Raw genomic sequence first — 19,221 nt, 5'->3', positions numbered from 1 at the left:
GATTTTTGAGTAACATGAGTGACATGATTTCACTTACATTTTCTTTTCTTTTTTTTTTTAATTTATTACTGAAGTATAATTGACATACAGTGTAACATTAGTTTCAGGTGTAGAGCATATCGATTCAACAATTCTATCTATTACTCGGTGCTCACCATAAGTATAGTCACCATCTGTCACCATACAATGTTATTACAATATTATTGATGATATTCCCTATGCTGTACTTTTCATCTCCATGACTTACTTATTTTATAACTGGAAATTTATACCTCTTAATCCCCTTCATCTATTTTGTTCATCTTCCCACCCACATCCCCTCTGGCAACTACCAGTTTGTCCTCTGTATTTAAGAGTCTGGTTTGTTTGTTTGTTCATTTGTTTTGTTTTTTAGATTCCGTATATAAGGAAATCATATATTTGCCTTTTCCTGTCTGACTTATTTCACTTAGGATAATAGACTCCAGGTCCATCTATGTTGTTGTAAATGGCAAGATTTCATTCTTTTTTTGTGACTGAGTAATATTCCATCATATATGTGTGTGTGTATATATGTATATATATATACACACACACATATATATATATATATACACATATACACACACACACACACACACACACGCACACATACTACATCTTCTTTATCCATCCATCTATCATTGGACACTTAGGTTGCTTCCATATCTTGACTATTATAAATAATGCTGCAACAAACATAGAGGTATGTATATTTTTTGAATTAGTGTTTTCATTTTCTTTGGGTAAATACCCAGTAGTAGAATTTCTGGATCATATGGTATTTTTATTTTTAATTTTATGAAGAACCTCCATGTTGTTTTCCACAGTGGCTGCACCAATTCACATTCCCATCAACATTGCATCAGGGTTCCCTTTTCTCCATATTCTTGCCAACATTTGTTATTTCTTGTCTTTTTAATACTAACCACTCTGAGTGGTGTGAGATGATATCTTATTGTGGTTTTGATTTGCATTTCCCTCATGATGAGTGATGTTGAGCATCTTTTTTTGTATCCGTTGCCCATCTGTATATTTTCTTTGGAAAAATGTCTATTCAGGTCCTTTGACCATTTTTTAAATTTAAATCTAATTAATTAACATATAGTATATTATTAGTTTCAGAGGTAGAGTTTAGTGATTCATCAGTTGCATATAACACCCAGTGCTCATTACATTAAGTGCCCTCTTTAATGCCATAAGAGACTCTTAACTATAGGAAACAAACTGAGGGTACTTTGACCATTTTTAATCAGATTTTTTGGGGGGGATGGTGTTGAGTTTTATTAAGTTCTTTATATATTTTGGATATTAATTTCTTCTTGGATGATATATCATTTACAAATATCGTCTTCCATTCAGTAGATTACCTTTTTGTTTTGTTGTTTTCCTTCATTGTGTGAAAGCTTTTTATTTCGGTGTACTCCCAATAGTTTAATTTGCTTTTGTTTCCCTTGCCAGAGGAGATGTCCATAAATATGTTGCTAAGGCTAATGTCTCAACAATGAGAAGAAAGTGAATATGCCACAAAATCATAGGTGGTTTTTTTTTTTTAACCTGCTAGAGAGTTGAGGACACAGAGAAACCTAAATAAATTCCATAAAGAGATGCGCTTTTCATAGGAAAGAGACTCATGTCTATATCCATGGAGGCACAGCAGAAAAAGAAGGGAATCCACTATAATTGAGAGTAAAAAGAAACCTGTCAAAATTTACCAAGCTTTTCACGGTCATGCATGGACTGACATGGCAGATTAGAATTCCAGGAAACCCTGGTCACAGTCAAGTTCATACGCACTCTCTAGTTCTTTCCTACAGTACTTTTGTGGAGTACCAGTGGCAATATACCAAAGGCTGGGGCAAGGCAGAAGAGCTGAGAGAGATCCCTCATTGAAGTGCTACTGGGCATTCACTTAGTGCAAAGTAGCAGTCCACTGAAGCTGGGACAGCAGGATGTCTCCAGACACACAGCAGGACAGACAGAAAGATGTCTCCAGAGGTTCAGAAAATTGGGGGACAGGGCTGGAATACAAAGAGAATTCCCCATCAACCACAGAGCTGATGGGTAGACAGCAAAGCAGAGAGAGATACACAGTTTGTAATGCTATTGACTGGGCTGTAAAGCCATCTAGAATCTTGTCTATGCTCAAATCCCGAGCCCTGTTGAAAAGTCTGGATCCTACCCTCAAAATATTTGAACCCCAGTGGTGAATGGAATTTAACAAAAGCAGCAACAAAGCCAAGCCCCACCTCAATTACAGACTACGGTAATTCAAATTCTAGCAGTAAGAGCCAAGAGTATGTGCTTTTTTTAGAGATAAATATTATTTGTTCCATCTCTATTCTTTATACCATTGTCTGTCATATAATCAAAAATTATGAAACACATGAAGAAGCAGGAAAATGTGACTTGCAATCAAGTAAAAAAAAAAAAAGAAAGAAAAAAGAACAGTAGAAATAGTCCCACAGTTGATGCAGATGTTGGGATTAGAATAAAGGACTTTACAATAATTATGCTATAGATATTAAAGAATCTAGTCAAAGGTGAAAAACGTGAATAGAAGATAATGTCAGTATAAAAATGGAAACTATTAAAAAGAAGGAAATGAAGAATTCATTCAGTGGGCTTTTCCAGAGTAGACAGAGCAGAAAAAAGAGCAGTGAACTTGAAGACTGGCAATTGAAATTATCCTAACTGAAGCACAAAGAGAAGGAAGTGTTTTTAAAAAAGGGAACGGAGTGTGACACTAACCTAACATATGTAAAACTGTAGACCTAGAAAAAAAAAGGGGAGAGAGATTGGGACAGAAAAAAAATGTTTGAAGAGATAATGATTAAGAATTTTCTAAAATTGATAAAAGATATCAACCCACAGTGTCAAGAAGTGTGACAGAACCCCAAATAGCATAAATATAAAGAAAACCACGTCTTGTCACATCAAAGTCAATAAAGTGAAAACCAAAGTTAGAAAATTTTATAAGTAGCCAGAGGTGAAAAGACATATTCAGGGAACCACAATAAGAATGTTGGTGGCTTTTCTTTTTTTTTTAAGATTTTTATTTATTTATTTGAGAGAGAGAGAATGAGTGAGAGAGAACGCACATGAGAGAGGGGAGGATCAGAGGGAGAAGCAGACTCCCTGCTGAGCAGGGAGCCTGATATGGGACTCGATCCCGGGACTCCAGGATCATGACCTGAGCTGAAGGCAGTCGCTTAACCAACTGAGCCACCCAGGCGTCCCTGTTGGTGGCTTTTTTAATCAGAAACCATTGAGTCCAGACGGTAATTGAATGCCATCTTTAAAGAACTACACACAGGACCCCTGGGCGGCTCGGTTGGGTGTCGACTCTTGGTTTAGGCTCAGATCATGATCTCATGGGTTGTGGGATTGAGGCCCGCATCAGGCTCCTCACTCAGTGGGGAGTCTGCTTGAAAGATTCTCTTCCTTTGCCCCTCCCCTCACTTGCGTACTCTCTCCCTAAAAATAAATCTTAAAAAAAAAACAAAACCCTACAGACAACTTTGTTAACTTAGCAAAAATATTCATTTAAAAAAAAAGAGAAGCTAGTGATGCCTAGGTGGCTCAGTCATTTAAGCATCCAACTCTTGATTTCCGCTCAGGTCATGATCTCAGGGTAGTGAGATTGAGCCCTGCACCAGGCCCCACATTCAGCGGGGAGTCTGCTTGAGAATCTCTCTCTCTCTCTCTCTGTCCCTCCCCACTGTTCTCTCTAAAATACATAAATAAATCTTTAAAAAACAAAAAAAAAAAAGAAGAAGAAGAAGGTAGTCTAAGGCTATACCACCCTGAACTTGCCTGATTGTTTGATCTCAGAAGCTAAGCAGGGTTGGACCTGGTTTGTACTTGGGTGGGAGACTGCCTGGGAATACCTGGTTCTATAGGCTCAGATAGATGATGACAGATAGATAGAGATTTAAAAAGGTAAAATGAAGACATTTGCAGGCAGACAAAAACAGAATAATTCATTTCCAACAGATCTGTTCTGTAAGAAAGACTAAAGGAACTTCTGCTAGGTGAAAGGAGGTCATTCTGGATGAAAGACAGGATCTGCAAGAAAGAGGAAAGAACACATAAATATATGGGTAAATATAAAAGACCAGCTTTTTAAAATTTTTAGTTATGTATATTTATATATTCTATTTTCTTTAAAAGACTATTGACAGGTTAAAACCAACTAATAGTGAATTGTAGGAGATAATATCAATATTAAGGGGCTTGTAACATATATAGAAATAAAATTTATAACAGGATCACACAAGATGGGAGCAAAATAAATACAAGTATCTATAAGTTCTTACATTATTCAGTAATAATATATGATTTGTAGGTAGACAGTGATAAGAATGTACATTGTGATCTAAAATAGCATAAAGAGCTATTTCAAAAAAGTTAATAGAGGAGTTTAAAATGGAATACTAAAAATATTTGACTCATTTAAATGAAAGCAGATGGGTAAATTTAAGCTCAACTATATCAATAATTTTATTCAGTGTAAATGGTCTACTTTAAGCTTGCCATTTAAAAGGCACAAGTTGTCAGACTGGATAAAGAATAAGCAAGAACCAACTATATGCTGATTAGAAGAGACATTTTAAAAATATGAAGAGGGGCACCTGGGTGGCTCGGTCAGTTAAGTGTCCAACTCTTGATGTTGGCTCAGGTCCTGATCTCAGGGTCCTGGGAAGGACCTTGGGCGCCTTGCTTAGCGGGGAGTCTGCTTAAGGATTCTCTCTCCTTCTCCCTTAGCCCCTCCCCCTGCTCTCTCTTGCTCTAATTCACTCTAAGATCAATAAATAAATCTTAAAAAATATAAATAATAAAAATAAGAATATGAAAAACAGGAGATACAGGTTTCCAGTTATGGAATGAATAAGTCACAGAAATAAAAGGCACAGGATAGGGAATATAGGTCATGATATTGTAATAGTGTTTTATAGTCACAGATGGTAGCTACATTTGTGGTGAGCATAGCATAACATATAGAGCATTTGAATCACTATGTTGTAGGTCTGAAACCAGTGTAACACTGTGTACCAACTCTACTAAAAAAAATTTTAATTAATAAACAGTTTGAAATAAAAAAGACTGAAAAAAAATACTTTGCAAATAGTAAGCATAAGAAAGTAGAATTCAAGACAGAATTACCAGAGATTAAGAGCAATCTTACATCAAGAAGATATAACTATTATAAATGTGTATGTACCAACTAACAGCATAAAAATATGTGAATCTCAAACTAACTCTTATTAATAGAATATACAAAAATTAATAAAGATACAGGTGATATGAATAATGCTATCAACCAATTTGGTATACTGGTATTTGCAGAACACTACACCCCAAAACTACACATTCTTTTTTAATGCATATGAAATATTCACCAAGATAGACCATATGTTCAGCCACAAAACATATCAATAAATTTCAAAAAACTGACATCTTATAGAATATATTCTTTGACTTCAGTAGAATTAAAATGAACAGCAAGAGAATTGCAAATATTTATAACTGCTAATGAAAACTATACAAAAATTTATGGGATTCACAACATACTTCAGTTAAAAAATAGTGTTACTATTAGGGTAATTTCTTTAAAATATTAAAACTCAACTTGCCATTAAAAAAACATGGGATTCAGCTACAGCAGTGCTTAGAGAAAAATTAATAGCTTTCAGTACTCTATTAGAAAAGAAGGAATCAAAGAACTAAGCTTCCATCTTTTTAAAAAGTAGAAGACAAGAACAAATCAAACCTATAGTATAGTAAGTAGAAGAAAGAAAATAATAAACAGAGGAATGGAAATCAATGAAACAGAAAGCAAACAATAGAGAAAATAAATTGCAATAGTCAATTTATTGTCTCTCAGCTCTAATCCACCCTTCTACGTCCTGCTTTGTGATAGTGAAGCTGGATGCTGTCAACATTTCTCCTTTGTCAGCTGGCTTGATACTAGGTTTTGTCGAGAGATGGTGGTGGTTCTCTGCAAAGTCATAGTAGGACAGAAGGGGCTTTCCGTTTTGGTAGCCTTGTGCTTTTCGCTTTTTTCTTGGCACATTAGCTGGCAGTTGAGCATGTGGGAGACCCAGTAGTGTTTACCTCAGCCTCCCTTCTGGACAAGCCCCAGTCTAACCACACCTTCTGGCAAATTTCCCTGCCCCTTGATAGGCCACTTCCACAGACCAGCTCCAGCTTACCTACACCCTGCAGCAAGTTTCTCAGCCACCCAGTGTGCTGTTCCTATGAACCAGGTCTGGCTTTGCCCTTTGGCAAGTTCCTTCCCTACAGGGAAGGTTTTCTGTTACTGTGGCAGGAGAACCCATGCATTGAGGTGTGAATCTCAGTGGAGGGTTCTTTTTTTTCGAAGTTCTTAATTCATTTTCTTATTTTCCCTCCATTTAGTGGTGGTAGTAGTGTTCTGCGATTGCTAATTTTGGACACCTTGGACAACAGACGCCACATAATGTAATTCTAAATTTTCTAATAGCCACATTTAAAAAAGTAAAAATTTAAAACAGATGAAGTTAATTTTAGTAATATATTTTACTTTTTAAAAAATATATATATTTTATTTAACCCAGTATATCAAAATATTTTCCTTTCAATATAAAATTATTAAAATTTTAAGCTATTTTAACCTTTTTTCATGTGAAGTCTTTGGAATCCAGTGTATATTTTATTCTTACAGCACATCTCTATTCCAACTAGCTACATTTCAAGTGCTCAGAAGCCAGTTCTATGGCTACTGACTATCTACCATATTGGAAAGTGTAGCCTTAACTCCTCTTTTACTCCTTGTCATTGTTGACCACCTTTTACTTGCTAGTAATTCTTTATATTAAATTTTCCCTGTTCAAATTTCTGATGTGGTTTCTGTTTCCTGACTGAACCCTGATTGATTCAGTCAGCAAAGCCAAAAGCTGGGTCTTCGAAAAGATTAAATTGATAAACACTAACAATCTTGATCAGGGTGAAAAAGGGAGAAAATCACTTTTATCCAGAAAAAATGGGGGATATCACTAGAGATTCTCTAAATTTTAAAAGCATAATAAAGGATATTATAAACATATTGCCAATAAATTATGCAACTAAGATGAAATGATGAAAAACTTCTTGAAAGTGCAAGTTATAAAATTCTCAGGAAAAGAAAAGAAAAAGTGAATAGCCTTATATCTCTTAAAGAAATTGAATTTATAATTGAAAGCCTTCCCATAAATAAAACTCCAGGCCCAAGAAGGCTTTAGTTGTGAATTCTATCACATATTTGGGAAAGAAATCATACCAGTTTTATAACACTTTTCAGAAAACATAGGAAAATGTTGGGAACACTTCCCCAAAACACTTCTTTTGTGAGACCAACATAACTCTTAACAGCAAAACCTGATGAAGAAATTTTAGGAAATTTTAAGGAAAAAAAATAGCCAAATGTCCTGCCAGAAACAGACTCAGATATCCTTAACAATATATTAACAAATTGAAATTACCAATATTTTTAAATAATACTACATTAGTGTAGCCCAGGAATACAAAGTTGGTTCAACATTATAAAAATCAATTAAGGTGATCCTTCCTATTAATAGAATATAGGAAAAGCTATGATTATCTCAATAGATGAAGAAAAAGCATTGGATATAATTCAACATCCATTTATGATTTAAAAAAACTTTAAACAAACTAGGAATAGAAAATTGGTAAATGTTAATTTGATAAAAGTTGTCTATTAAAAACATAGCGAATGTCATTCTTAATGGTGAAATACTGAGTGCTTTCCACCTAAGATAGGGAGAAAAGCAAGGATATAAACTTTCACCACTAACTGAAAGTCTTGCCAGCATAATTCGGGAAGAAAAAGAGTAGATAATTAGCTTATCAGCTTACCCTCATCTCCATAGTCTCTATCATAGCATTCTGGTTTTTTCTAATAGTTATTATGTATTTACTTTTTATTTTTATTTTATTTATTTATTTATTTTTTAAGATATTATTTATTTATTTGACAGAGAGAGACATAGCGAGAAAGGGAACACAAGCAGGGGGAGTGGGAGAGGGAGAAGCAGGCTTCCCGCCGAGCAGGGAGCCCAATGTGGGACTCGATCCCAGGACCCTGGGATCATGACCTGAGCCGAAGGCAGATGCTTAACGACTGAGCCACCCAGGCGCCCCTGTATTTACTTTTTAAATTTACCTCCGTGTCACCAGTCTTCCTCAGTAAGCTCCAGGAGGGAGGGACCTAGCATTGTATCCGGCCTGTAATAAAGATTATAATATTTGATGTATAAATGAATACATTTAATGTTTGGGGAACCTTCTCCTCCCTAGCTTTTCGTTTTTCTTCGGGAGAGATACTCACTAATTTATCCCCAGGGAAGAAGTGAAAGATTTCATTGGTGAGTTTAGTAGAAGGAGCTAGGTGAGTATAGCTCAGATTGTACCTTTTCTTCTCACTTACTGAAGTGAGCACACATCCTATTCTCTTCTCCTGTGTGATAAATTTTATGGGGGTAGCCCATACTGCAGGGAAGGGGATGCTTATCATTGGATGGATAAATCTGTTTAATTCAGGGATAAAATATTAGTAAGCTTACCTGCCCATAAACCTAGTATGTTTTCTCCAATTCATCTTTACTAGTAATGTGGTCTATATTTTGATCTTTAGGTGTCTGACTTACGTTCTCTTCCTTTTCAAAAGTGTTAACAGACTTATCTTAAACTCTATCATCTATCTAAAAACTAAAAAATTATTTATCAAAAAAAATCATAGAATTGCAAACTACTATTTAGGAAAAAAAGTTGTAACATATATGGCAAAGAAAGGTTGCTATCATTAAAATATAAGGAGTTCTTACAAGTCCATAAGAGAAAAATTCACTGCAATAGAAAACCAAGCAAACATAACCTGCAACTCACAAAAAAAGAAATATACAAATGGCTAGTAATAATAGCTGTCATTCATTTAACTGTATACTATGTCCTTAACAATTTACATGCATTATCTCATTTAATCTTTCAGCAACCCTGTAACATAATGATTTTTTTTTTCATTTTACTGTAGCAAACACATAGTGTTTATTATGTGCTAGGTACTCTCTAAGCACATTACTCACATTCTACGCATTTTATAGATGAAGAAGCAGGCATGAAGAGCTTAGCCATTTGTGCAAATAGTTGAGCCAGTCTTTGAACTCAGGAGGTCTGACTTTAGATCCTATGTTTTTTAACTACTACTCTATACTGCTTCACTATAAAACAAATATAATGCTTTCCTACTCTTATTTTATTTCTGAATTTCAAAAACAGTATGTGATTGAACTAACAAATAGGAGCAATGCAACAGTGTGTAAAATAAAAAATAATTACCGTATTTGCACTCCTAAATTTAAAGGTAACAGCTATTGACAGCTTGGTATGCATTCTTCAAGATGTTCAAGAAAGGAAAATTTTTAAAATGAGGTACTGTTTTTCTGTGTATACCATTTGTATGTTAGTGGTTTTTAAAAACCTTTAACATACTACTGGCAAGTGTATGGGGAGCAAGCACTTTGGTATACTACTGATGAGAGTGTGAATTGGTACAATATATCTGGTGGAAAATTTGGCACTGTCTGTCAAAATTTTAAATATGCTTATCCATTGTTTTTCAAGGAGCTATTTCTAGGAAAAATAGAACAAATGCCCAAAAATGTTTAAGATGCATGCATAAAGATAAGGATATATCCTGCGAGGCTTATAGTAGTATTTTTTTTTAACCCACCATTGGGAACAGCCCTTGTCTAAACTGTACAGGTTTGGAGAATTAGTGTGTTACTATATAGTGAGTTAAATAATAGTAGACTTACCGTTGATTTTTTTTTTCTTGTAAGATATATCAGAATAGATTTTAGAATTAAAGTTACTACCCCCTTAGGAAATCACAATTCCCTGAAGTCACAGTCTCCACATTGAAAATCACTATAAGGAGGGGCGCCTGGGTGGCTCAGTCGGTTAAGCTTCTGCCTTCAGCTCAGGTCATGATCCCAGGGTCCTGGGATCGAGCTCCGCATTGGGCTCCCTGCTCAGCGGGAAGCCTGCTTCTTCCTCTCCCACTCCCCCTGCTTGTGTTCCTTCTCTTGCTGTCTCTCTCTCTCTCTCTCTGTCAAATAAATAAATAAAATCTTTAAAAAAAAAAAAAAGAAAATCACTATAAGGAGATGTGTACAGAAGTTATCAATATAGCACCTGATACTCAATAAATATCTGACATTATTACTATCTCTGTATCTCCACAGTTAACATTTTTTGGTAATCAGAAATAAAAAATTATAAAACAGAGTACCTCCGCAAAGCAACATATACCATATTAACTATCAAAGATTTGTGAAAGGGCGCCTGGGTGGCTCAGTTGGTTAAGCATCTGCCTTCGGCTCAGGTCATGATCCCAGGGTCCTGGGATCGAGCCACGCATTGCATTGGGTTCCCTGCTCAGTGGGGAGTTTGCTTCTCCCTCTGCTCCTCCCCCCACTCATGCTCTCTCTCTCTCTCTCAAATAAATAAATAAAATCTTAAAAAAAAAAGTTTTGTGAAAGACCAATTCTTAGAATCAGCAGACATAAATTCAGCAGACATAAATACCCTCCAGGTATTCTTGTTCTTTGTGAACTTGGGCAAGTCCCTAATATTTTTTAAAAGATTTTATTTATTTATTTGACAGAGAGAGAGAGTCAGCAGCAGAGGGAGAGGGAGAAGCAGACTCCCCCCCTGAGCAGGGAGCCTGATGCAGAACTCGATCCCAGAACCCTGCGATCATGACTCGAGCCGAAGGCAGACGCTTAACCGACTGAGCCACCCAGGCGCCCAAGTCCCTAAATTTTTAAAATAACCTTATCTGCCAAATGGAGATATCAACCAAAGTGCCAAACTGGGGGTTATTTTGAGGAGCGAATGAGATAATACAAGTGTAAATTATTTGAAAAGTAAAGTGCTATACAAACGAATTTAGTGTAGGAAGCTGGTTTTAAGCGTATTACTAGATTGTCTACTGCCTAGTATAATGCCTGAAATCTAGTGAGTGTACATTTCTTAGTTACATAATTCTGAATTTATAAATTGTGTGGTTTCTTCCTGCATTTTCAAAGTTTGATTTATGTATAATCGTTTCATGTGTAGAGTTTGAGCTTTTCACTTTTTCCCAGAATGTATTGTTATAATGGAAAAATAATTATTTAAATTTGTGTACATTTTTGTTCCTTTTTCTTACTTTAGGAATGGAACATTACTAAACTTTCAATTGAGTATGATTCTGAGCCTTTTGGAAAGGAACGAGATGCAGCTATTAAGAAACTGGCTACTGAAGCTGGAGTAGAAGTAATTGTACGAATTTCACATACATTATATGACCTGGACAAGTAAGTTTTTTTTCTTTTATTTTTTATGGTAAAATACACATAATATTTGTTATCTCAACCGTTTTTAAGTATACAGTTCAGTGGTATTAAGTACATGGACAAGGGGCGCCTGGATGGCTCTGTTGGTTAATTGTCTGACTCTTGATCTCAGCTCAGGTCTTGATCTCAGGGTCATGAGCCTAAACCCCACATTAGGCTCTACGCTGGGCGTTAAAAAAAAAAAAAAAAAAGTACATGGACAAGTAAGTTTTAACCTGTGGGAGTTTTTTAAAATGGAAGTAACAACATATACATAATAGAATTATGGGAGAATTAAATGAATATGTCAAACCCTTAGCATTTTATTTAACTGCTCTGATTTTTTAACTTACTCAGTGACAGATGCCAAAATTACAGATGTAGTGAGTGCATAAGATAAAAATACTTAGAATTTCAGTTTCAAACTGTTAAGAGTATCACAAAATTTACCTTGACTATTCTAACTCAGCCTGTGGTCTTACCTTTCTGGGCTCTTAGCAATATTAATTTCATATTTATATGACACAAAACCATGAAATGCTGTGATATATTTAGTATGATTGTATGAAGTTTTTTTATTTCATGTGTGTTTATCTTGTCGATCTGGATTTTAAGTCCAGTTGCCAACTGTATGTAATACTACTTTCTATAGCTGTAGTCCTCTGAACAGTGGCATAATATCTTATTTCTCAAAGTGTATTTCTTGAAATACCATTTCTTGGTGATGCTTTGTCTAAAAAAGATTCTGTGGTCAAGTTTAAATTTAGGAATTATTATATGCTTTGAGTTTTGAAGGTTCACAGATTCATTAACTTAATAACTTTTGGCATACTGTTGTCTTCACAAGTGCTGAACTTAAAATCTCGTAATTTATGCACCTTTTAAATTATCTTGCTTTTAGTTATGTACTCATTTTATCTAGTTAATAAAGCTAATTCTATAAATTACATGACAAACTAGTTAATTTTATTCTACGTTTCCAAATGTATGGAAAAACTGTGGTTTGATTTCAGGCAGGGGTCTTATTTGCTATTAAGTCAGAAGTCCTATATCTCTTAAAAATAAACTTGCTTTCTAGTTTACCAGTTTTCTTAACTTTAGGAAGCTGATAGCAAAAAGGAAGTATATTTGGGGTGGGGGTGGGGGGTAGGACTTTCCCTTTTTCCCTTCTAACTTCCTGGCTGGTCTAATAATTAAATTGACTTAAGACAGATTAACAGGAGAAAAATAAATTTAATTCATATGTCCAGGATATAAGACTGAAAGAAGTGAGCAAAGCAGGCAGCTTTTACACCTTTTAGAAAAAAAAAAAAAAGTAAGTTAGTGAAGAAATGCCAAGATAAGTAAGTTTGGGTTTAGGGTAGCAAATGTATGAAGTTTATACAGCCTTCTCAGGCCTGAATTAACCTGTCTCTGATGATAAGGATACCTTTTACTCTCCAGGTTCTGGGAAAGTACCCTTCACATAGAGGATTTATTTCTTGCTTTCAGGGAGACAGAGCAGGGTCAGAGTGTCCTTCTTATACTGTTTCTTAAGTAATTTTAATTCAAAGTAATCAATATGCCAAAGTGACATATTTTGGGGTGACCTGTCCCAAACCCCATCAGAGGCAAAATAGGATAAGAGCAGTTGCATGCATCTAAGTGGGAGATTTAGTGTTATGCATATAATTGGATTGGTTAGTGGATTGAATGTGAATATTTACCATATATAATTCATCATATAAAAATATACAGAAAACATTTTTCTCAGGTCTTTATTTTGCTTAAGTTCTATAATTAGCAGTGTCTTCACTAGTATCACTGCAGTATCGCTACAGTCCACAAGTTTCATTATGACCCTTTGTATAGACTCAAAGTATTACACTGAAACAAAATTACTAAAAGCAGAGAGGATAGTTTTTGTGGTGTTTACTTTCTATACATACAATTTATATATAACTGTATGTGGAATAATGAAAAATATACTGTTTTTTTAATTTTATTTTTTTCATCATGGTAAAAGTGTACTCTTTAATCCCCATCACCTATTTACCCCATATCCCGCTTCACCTCCCCTCTGGTAATCATCAGTTTGTTGTCTGTAGTTAAGAGTCTGTTTCTTGATTTGTTTCTTCCCCCCTCCCCCCCCACCTGTTTATTTTGTTTCTTACGTTCCACATATGATGAAATCATTTGGTATTTGTCTTTCTCTGACTGATATATTCCACTTAGCATCATACTCTCTATCTCTGTCCATGTTGTTGCAAATGGCAAGATTTCATTCTTTTTTATGGCTGAATAATATTCCCTTTTATATATATAATGTGTATATATACACATACATACATACATATCACATCGTTATCCATTCATCTATCGATGGACACTTGGACTGCTTCCATAGTTTGGCTGTTGTAAATAATGCTGCTATAAATGTAGGGGTGCATGTATCCCTTTGAATTAGTGTTTTTGTATTTTGGGGGTAAATACCCAATAGTAAAATTACTGGATCTTAGGGTAATTCTATTTCTAACTTTTTGGGGAACCTCCATACCGTTTTACACAGTGACTGCACCAGTTTGCATTCCCACCAAGAGTGCAAGAAGATTCCCTTTTCTCCACATCCTCACCAACACTTGTTGTTTCTTGTGTTTTTAATTTTATCCATTCTGACAGGTGTGGGGTGATACATCATTGTAGTTTTGATTTACATTTCCCTGATGATTAGTGATACTGAGCATCTCTTCATGTGTCTGTTGGCCATCTGGGTGTCTTCTTTGGAAAAATGTTCATGTGTTATGCCCATTTTTAATTGGATTATTTGTTTTTTGGGTGTTGAGTTTTATAAGTTTTTTTTTTTTTTAAGATTTTATTTATTTATTTGACAGAGACACAGCGAGAGAAGGAACACAAGCAGGGGGCGTGGGAAAGGGAGAAGCAGGCTTCCCGAGGAGCAGGGAGCCCGATGCAGGGCTTGATCCCAGGACCCTGGGATCATGACCTGAGCCGAAGGCAGATGCTTAATGACTGAGCCACCCAGGCGCCCGAGTTTTATAAGTTCTTTATAGATTTTGGATACCAACCCTTTATCAGATATGTCATTTGCAAATATATTCTCCCATTCAGTAGGTTGACTTTTAGTTTTGTTGATTGTTTCCTTTGCAGAAGCATTTTATTTTGATGTAATCCCAGTAGCTTATTTTTGCTTTTATTTCCCTTGCCTGAAGAGACATATCTAGAAAAATGTTGCTACAGCCGATGTCAGAGTAATTACTGCCTGAGCTCTCTTCAAGGATTGTTACAGTTTCAGGTCTCACATTTAGGTCTTTAATCGGTTTTGAGTTTATTTTTGTGTATGGTGCAAGAAAATGGTCCAGTTACATTCTTTTGCATGTAGCTGTCCAGTTTTCTTAACACCATTTATTATTATTATTTTTTAGTTGACCATATATGGTCAATTTGTGGGTTTATTTCTGGGCTCTCTATTCTATTCCATTGATCTATGTGTCTGTTTTTATGCCAATACCACACTGTTTTCATCACTACAGCTTTATAGTATAGTTTGAAATCAGGAAGTGTGATGCCTCTGGCATTGTTCTTTCTCAAGATTGCTCTGGTTATTCAAGCCTTTTGTGGTTCCAAATAATTCTATATTTGTTCTAGTTCGCGTTTGTTTTTGGTGCCGTGCTTCTTGGCGGCAGTCAGCTCCTGCTCGATCTTAGTCTCCAGGAATTCCTCCTTCTTACTTAGCATCTCCTCCGTGTCCCACAGCCGCTGGACGGCATCCTGAGGGGTCGGGCCGCCCTTGCCGGCCTTGCCCCGTCCTGCCCCGAACAGTTTCCAGAACACCGACATGGTGGCTGCTCGCCCCGCCGCCCTGCGCCGCCCACTCCGGCTCAGCTCAGCTCGGCTCCCCCAGCGCCCGCCGCCGGCCCCACCACTCCCTGCTGCCAGGCCTCTCCGCCGCCTCCGCCCCACACCCTTAACACCATTTATTGAAGAGACTTTTTCCCATTGTATATTCATTCTTCCTTTGTTGATGATTGACTGACCATATATAATTGTGGGTTTATTTCTGGGTTTTCTCTTCTATTCCACTGATCTTTGTGTCTCTTTTTATTGCCAGTACCATACTGTTTTAATTATTACTACGTTGTAATATAACTTGAAATTTGGAATTGTGATACCTCCAGTTTTGTTTTTCTTTTTTAAGATTGCTTTGGCTATTTGAGGTCTTTTGTGGTTCCATACAAACTTTAGAATTGTTTGTTCTCGCTCTGTGAAAAATGCTACTGATATTTTGATAGGGGTTGCATGAAATGTGTATATTGCTTTGAGTAGTGTAGACATTTTAACAATATCTTTTGTGTTAATTTTTTTGTTTGTTTATGTAATCTCTACACCCAACGTGGAACTCCCCCCAGCATCAAGAATTGCACGCTGTTTTGACTGAGCCAGCCAGGCGTCCCATCAGTATTTGTTCTTTCAGCCCATGAGCATGGAGTGTCTTTCCATTTCTTTGTGTCATCTTGAATTTCTTTTGTCAGGTTTTATAGTTTTTGGAGTACAAGTCTTTCTCCTCTTTGATTAAGTTTATTCCTAGATATTTTTTTTTTTTTGGTGCAATTGTAAATGAGATTGTTTTCTTAATTTCACTTCCAAATTCATTCTATGAGGCCAGTATCAGCCTGATACCAAACCAGATAAAGACACCATAAAAAAAGAGAACTATAGGTCAATATCTCTCATGAATATAGATGCAAAAATCTTCACAAAATACTAGCAAACTGATTCGAACAGTACATTAAAAAGGAGGAGGGAAATTTAAAGTATATCCATAAGATACATATGCTGACATATTTAACAAAGGCATGATGAGCACAACAGAAAGTAGCAAGTGATTATCACTATAGTATATAGAATCCTAATTAATAAGACTTGCTTTATTGCTCCTCAATATAATATTGGTCTGGTTTGGTTTTTACTGATGATTAAGAGATTCTTTGAATTGTGTTGTAATATGTTTTTACCTTTCATATATATTATTTTTATGTTATTACTTTTAGGCTGATTTAACCACTTGTTTTTTTCACTCATAGATACTAAATTATACCCTTTGTCTTAAAGGTTTTGTTATTTGTGTGCTGTATATTTTTGACACATAGCAGATGTCTAGAAAATGAAGAGAATAATTTTTAGATTCATTAGCTATTTTAATAAGTTTCTTGGTCATAAGAGAAGCTTATATCCTCCTGGAAGTCTTAAGTAATTAATTTTTGTTTTCTGATTTTAAGCATTTTCAGAAGTTATCAATCAAAATATATTGTCATTTCTTAATACTAACTGCATTTTACTAACTTTTTTTTTGCACTTTACTAACTTTGCACTACAATAGGATCATAGAACTCAATGGTGGACAACCACCTCTTACTTATAAGAGATTCCAGACTCTCATCAGCAAAATGGAACCACTAGAGATACCAGTAGAGACAATTACTTCCGAAGTGATAGAAAAGTGCACAACTCCTCTTTCTGATGACCATGATGAGAAATATGGAGTCCCTTCATTAGAAGAATTAGGTAGGTGTAAATGAAGCTTAAGAGTTAATAAATCACTCAGAAAATCTCACTTCTAATTTGACATGTAAAATTAAGAGGGAAAGAAAGGAGAAAAAATCTAAAAGAAACTCTTTAAGAAGTGATAAATCTGTACATATGTGTGCTATAAATGTGATCTGTTAATCACCTTAAGATGTTTGTCCTAAAGAATAGAGACCATATTATATCCTTATATGTGAAGACCTATCCAGGGCCCTCAGTTAATTTTTATGCTACTGTCATAATTTTTCTGTGAAGTATTTTTTCCCAATTATTGTGGTTCAATAAAAATTATTTTAGTTACAGAAGAATCTCTTTCTCTTTTTTCTGTTTTTTTCTTTTCTTTTTTTTTTTAGGTTTTGATACAGATGGCTTGCCCTCTGCAGTATGGCCAGGCGGAGAAACTGAAGCACTTACACGTTTGGAAAGGCATTTGGAAAGAAAAGTATGATAATACAGGTCATGCTTGTATTTCCAAACTGGCATTTAAAAAATAATTTCACTCTTTTTTAAAAACAAAAAATAGTCTGTTGAAAAGAAGAATTGAGAGAAATAGTTAAAATAGCATAGACCTAATTGTTTGAAAATTAACAACCATCTCCTCATTTAAATACTTTTTTCCTCCTCTGCTGACTATTTCTTCTTTAGCTACTACCAATACTGTCTCTTCTCTTCTTTCTGTGTAAGCTGGTATCTGATGACCATAACTTTGAAGCTAAGATAAAGTTCTTCTATTTCACCTTTACCTCAATGTCAAGGAGACAGGTTGAAAGTGCTCTCAGCTTGGTGTTAGGAATTTGAAGATAATTTATTTCACATGAGTATGTGCTACACGAGGATGGCTGAAACAAAAGAATGCTCACTTTTATTCTGTTGTGTTTATTAAAACGTGTTTGTGACTGGGATAATAAAATTTTATTCGCCAAGAACTATGTAACTTTAAAAAAAAAAAAAAATGTCAGTTTTAAATACTCTTTTAAAATGGAAAAGACAATTAGCCAGCATAATTCTCTCTGTGTGTTTTCAGGCTTGGGTAGCCAACTTTGAAAGACCTCGAATGAATGCAAATTCCCTGCTTGCTAGCCCTACTGGACTCAGTCCTTATCTCCGATTTGGTTGTTTGTCATGTCGACTATTTTACTTCAAACTAACAGATCTCTACAAAAAGGTATTACCTAAAACTGAAGCTAATTTTTCAAAATAACTTCTTTAAAAAATTGCTGGTAATACTTCTTTGCTTTTTAACCTTAGGTAAAGAAGAACAGTTCCCCTCCCCTTTCCCTTTATGGGCAACTGTTATGGCGTGAATTTTTCTATACAGCAGCAACAAATAATCCACGCTTTGATAAAATGGAAGGAAATCCCATCTGTGTTCAGATTCCTTGGGATAAGAATCCTGAGGCTTTAGCAAAATGGGCAGAAGGCCGGACAGGCTTTCCATGGATTGATGCCATCATGACACAGCTTCGTCAGGAGGGTTGGATTCACCATTTAGCCAGACATGCAGTGGCTTGCTTCCTGACCCGGGGTGACCTGTGGATTAGTTGGGAAGAAGGAATGAAGGTGAGTATTTTTCTAACTAATGTAGCAGAGTCTTATTTTGAGCCTATACCTTATTAAAACAATTCCTAGAAGTTGTCTCTTACTTAGATTCATTTATAGTCTAATTTTTTTCAGCAGGTAAAGAATTTAATTCCCTAATACAGGCACACTCTTGGAGAGCAGAGTGGTGTAATCAGACAGGAAAAATGGTGAAAACTGGTTTGATTATAACCTCAAGTCATTTCAGAGACTGAACCATGAACCAGCCTAGCCATCAAGGGAACTATAAGGTTTAACACTCTGGACTCATTGGATTAACATATTTATAGATGATCATTTCTGTTACAAAAAAGGATTTGCCCAAGAATTCTTAGAAATAGCGAATTTATATTATAAAATTTAAAATATATATCATTTTGCCTCACTACAACATCATAACTTTTTAATGATTATGTAAAGTGAAGCATACAACATTTTGTGACATCATCTTGTGGTTATATATAATAGGACTTGTTTTACCTTCCTGCCTATATCATATATTTCCCCTATCCAAGGACCATTTCTGATCCCCCCCCCTTTTTTTTGCATCTCCTGTATTTCCTTGTACAAAGTTGTACATGAGGTGGATGTATAGTAAACACTTAATGAATTTATAAAAAGGCAT

At 35.4% G+C, this 19,221-nt stretch overlaps 1 protein-coding gene and 1 pseudogene across 4 annotated transcripts in view; both read left to right on the top strand.

Moving 5' to 3' along the window:
• The window catches only part of CRY1 (cryptochrome circadian regulator 1), a 102,782-nt gene that overhangs the window by 62,550 nt on the left and 21,011 nt on the right, over positions 1-19,221 (top strand). For all 4 annotated transcript variants that reach the window (XM_036083145.2, XM_036083146.2, XM_078076516.1 and 1 more), the window contains exons 3-7: positions 11,275-11,417; positions 16,813-16,997; positions 17,372-17,460; positions 18,043-18,183; positions 18,267-18,578. In XM_036083145.2, coding sequence (XP_035939038.1) covers positions 11,275-11,417; positions 16,813-16,997; positions 17,372-17,460; positions 18,043-18,183; positions 18,267-18,578 — 870 coding nt within the window. The remainder of the gene's footprint in view (positions 1-11,274; positions 11,418-16,812; positions 16,998-17,371; positions 17,461-18,042; positions 18,184-18,266; positions 18,579-19,221) is intronic.
• LOC118530019 (5S ribosomal RNA) lies at positions 3,807-3,923 on the top strand (annotated as a pseudogene).

Source organism: Halichoerus grypus, chromosome 6 (genome assembly GCF_964656455.1).
Source record: "Halichoerus grypus chromosome 6, mHalGry1.hap1.1, whole genome shotgun sequence".
Lineage (NCBI taxonomy): Eukaryota > Metazoa > Chordata > Mammalia > Carnivora > Phocidae > Halichoerus > Halichoerus grypus.
This window is presented reverse-complemented; position numbering and strand designations above follow the sequence as displayed.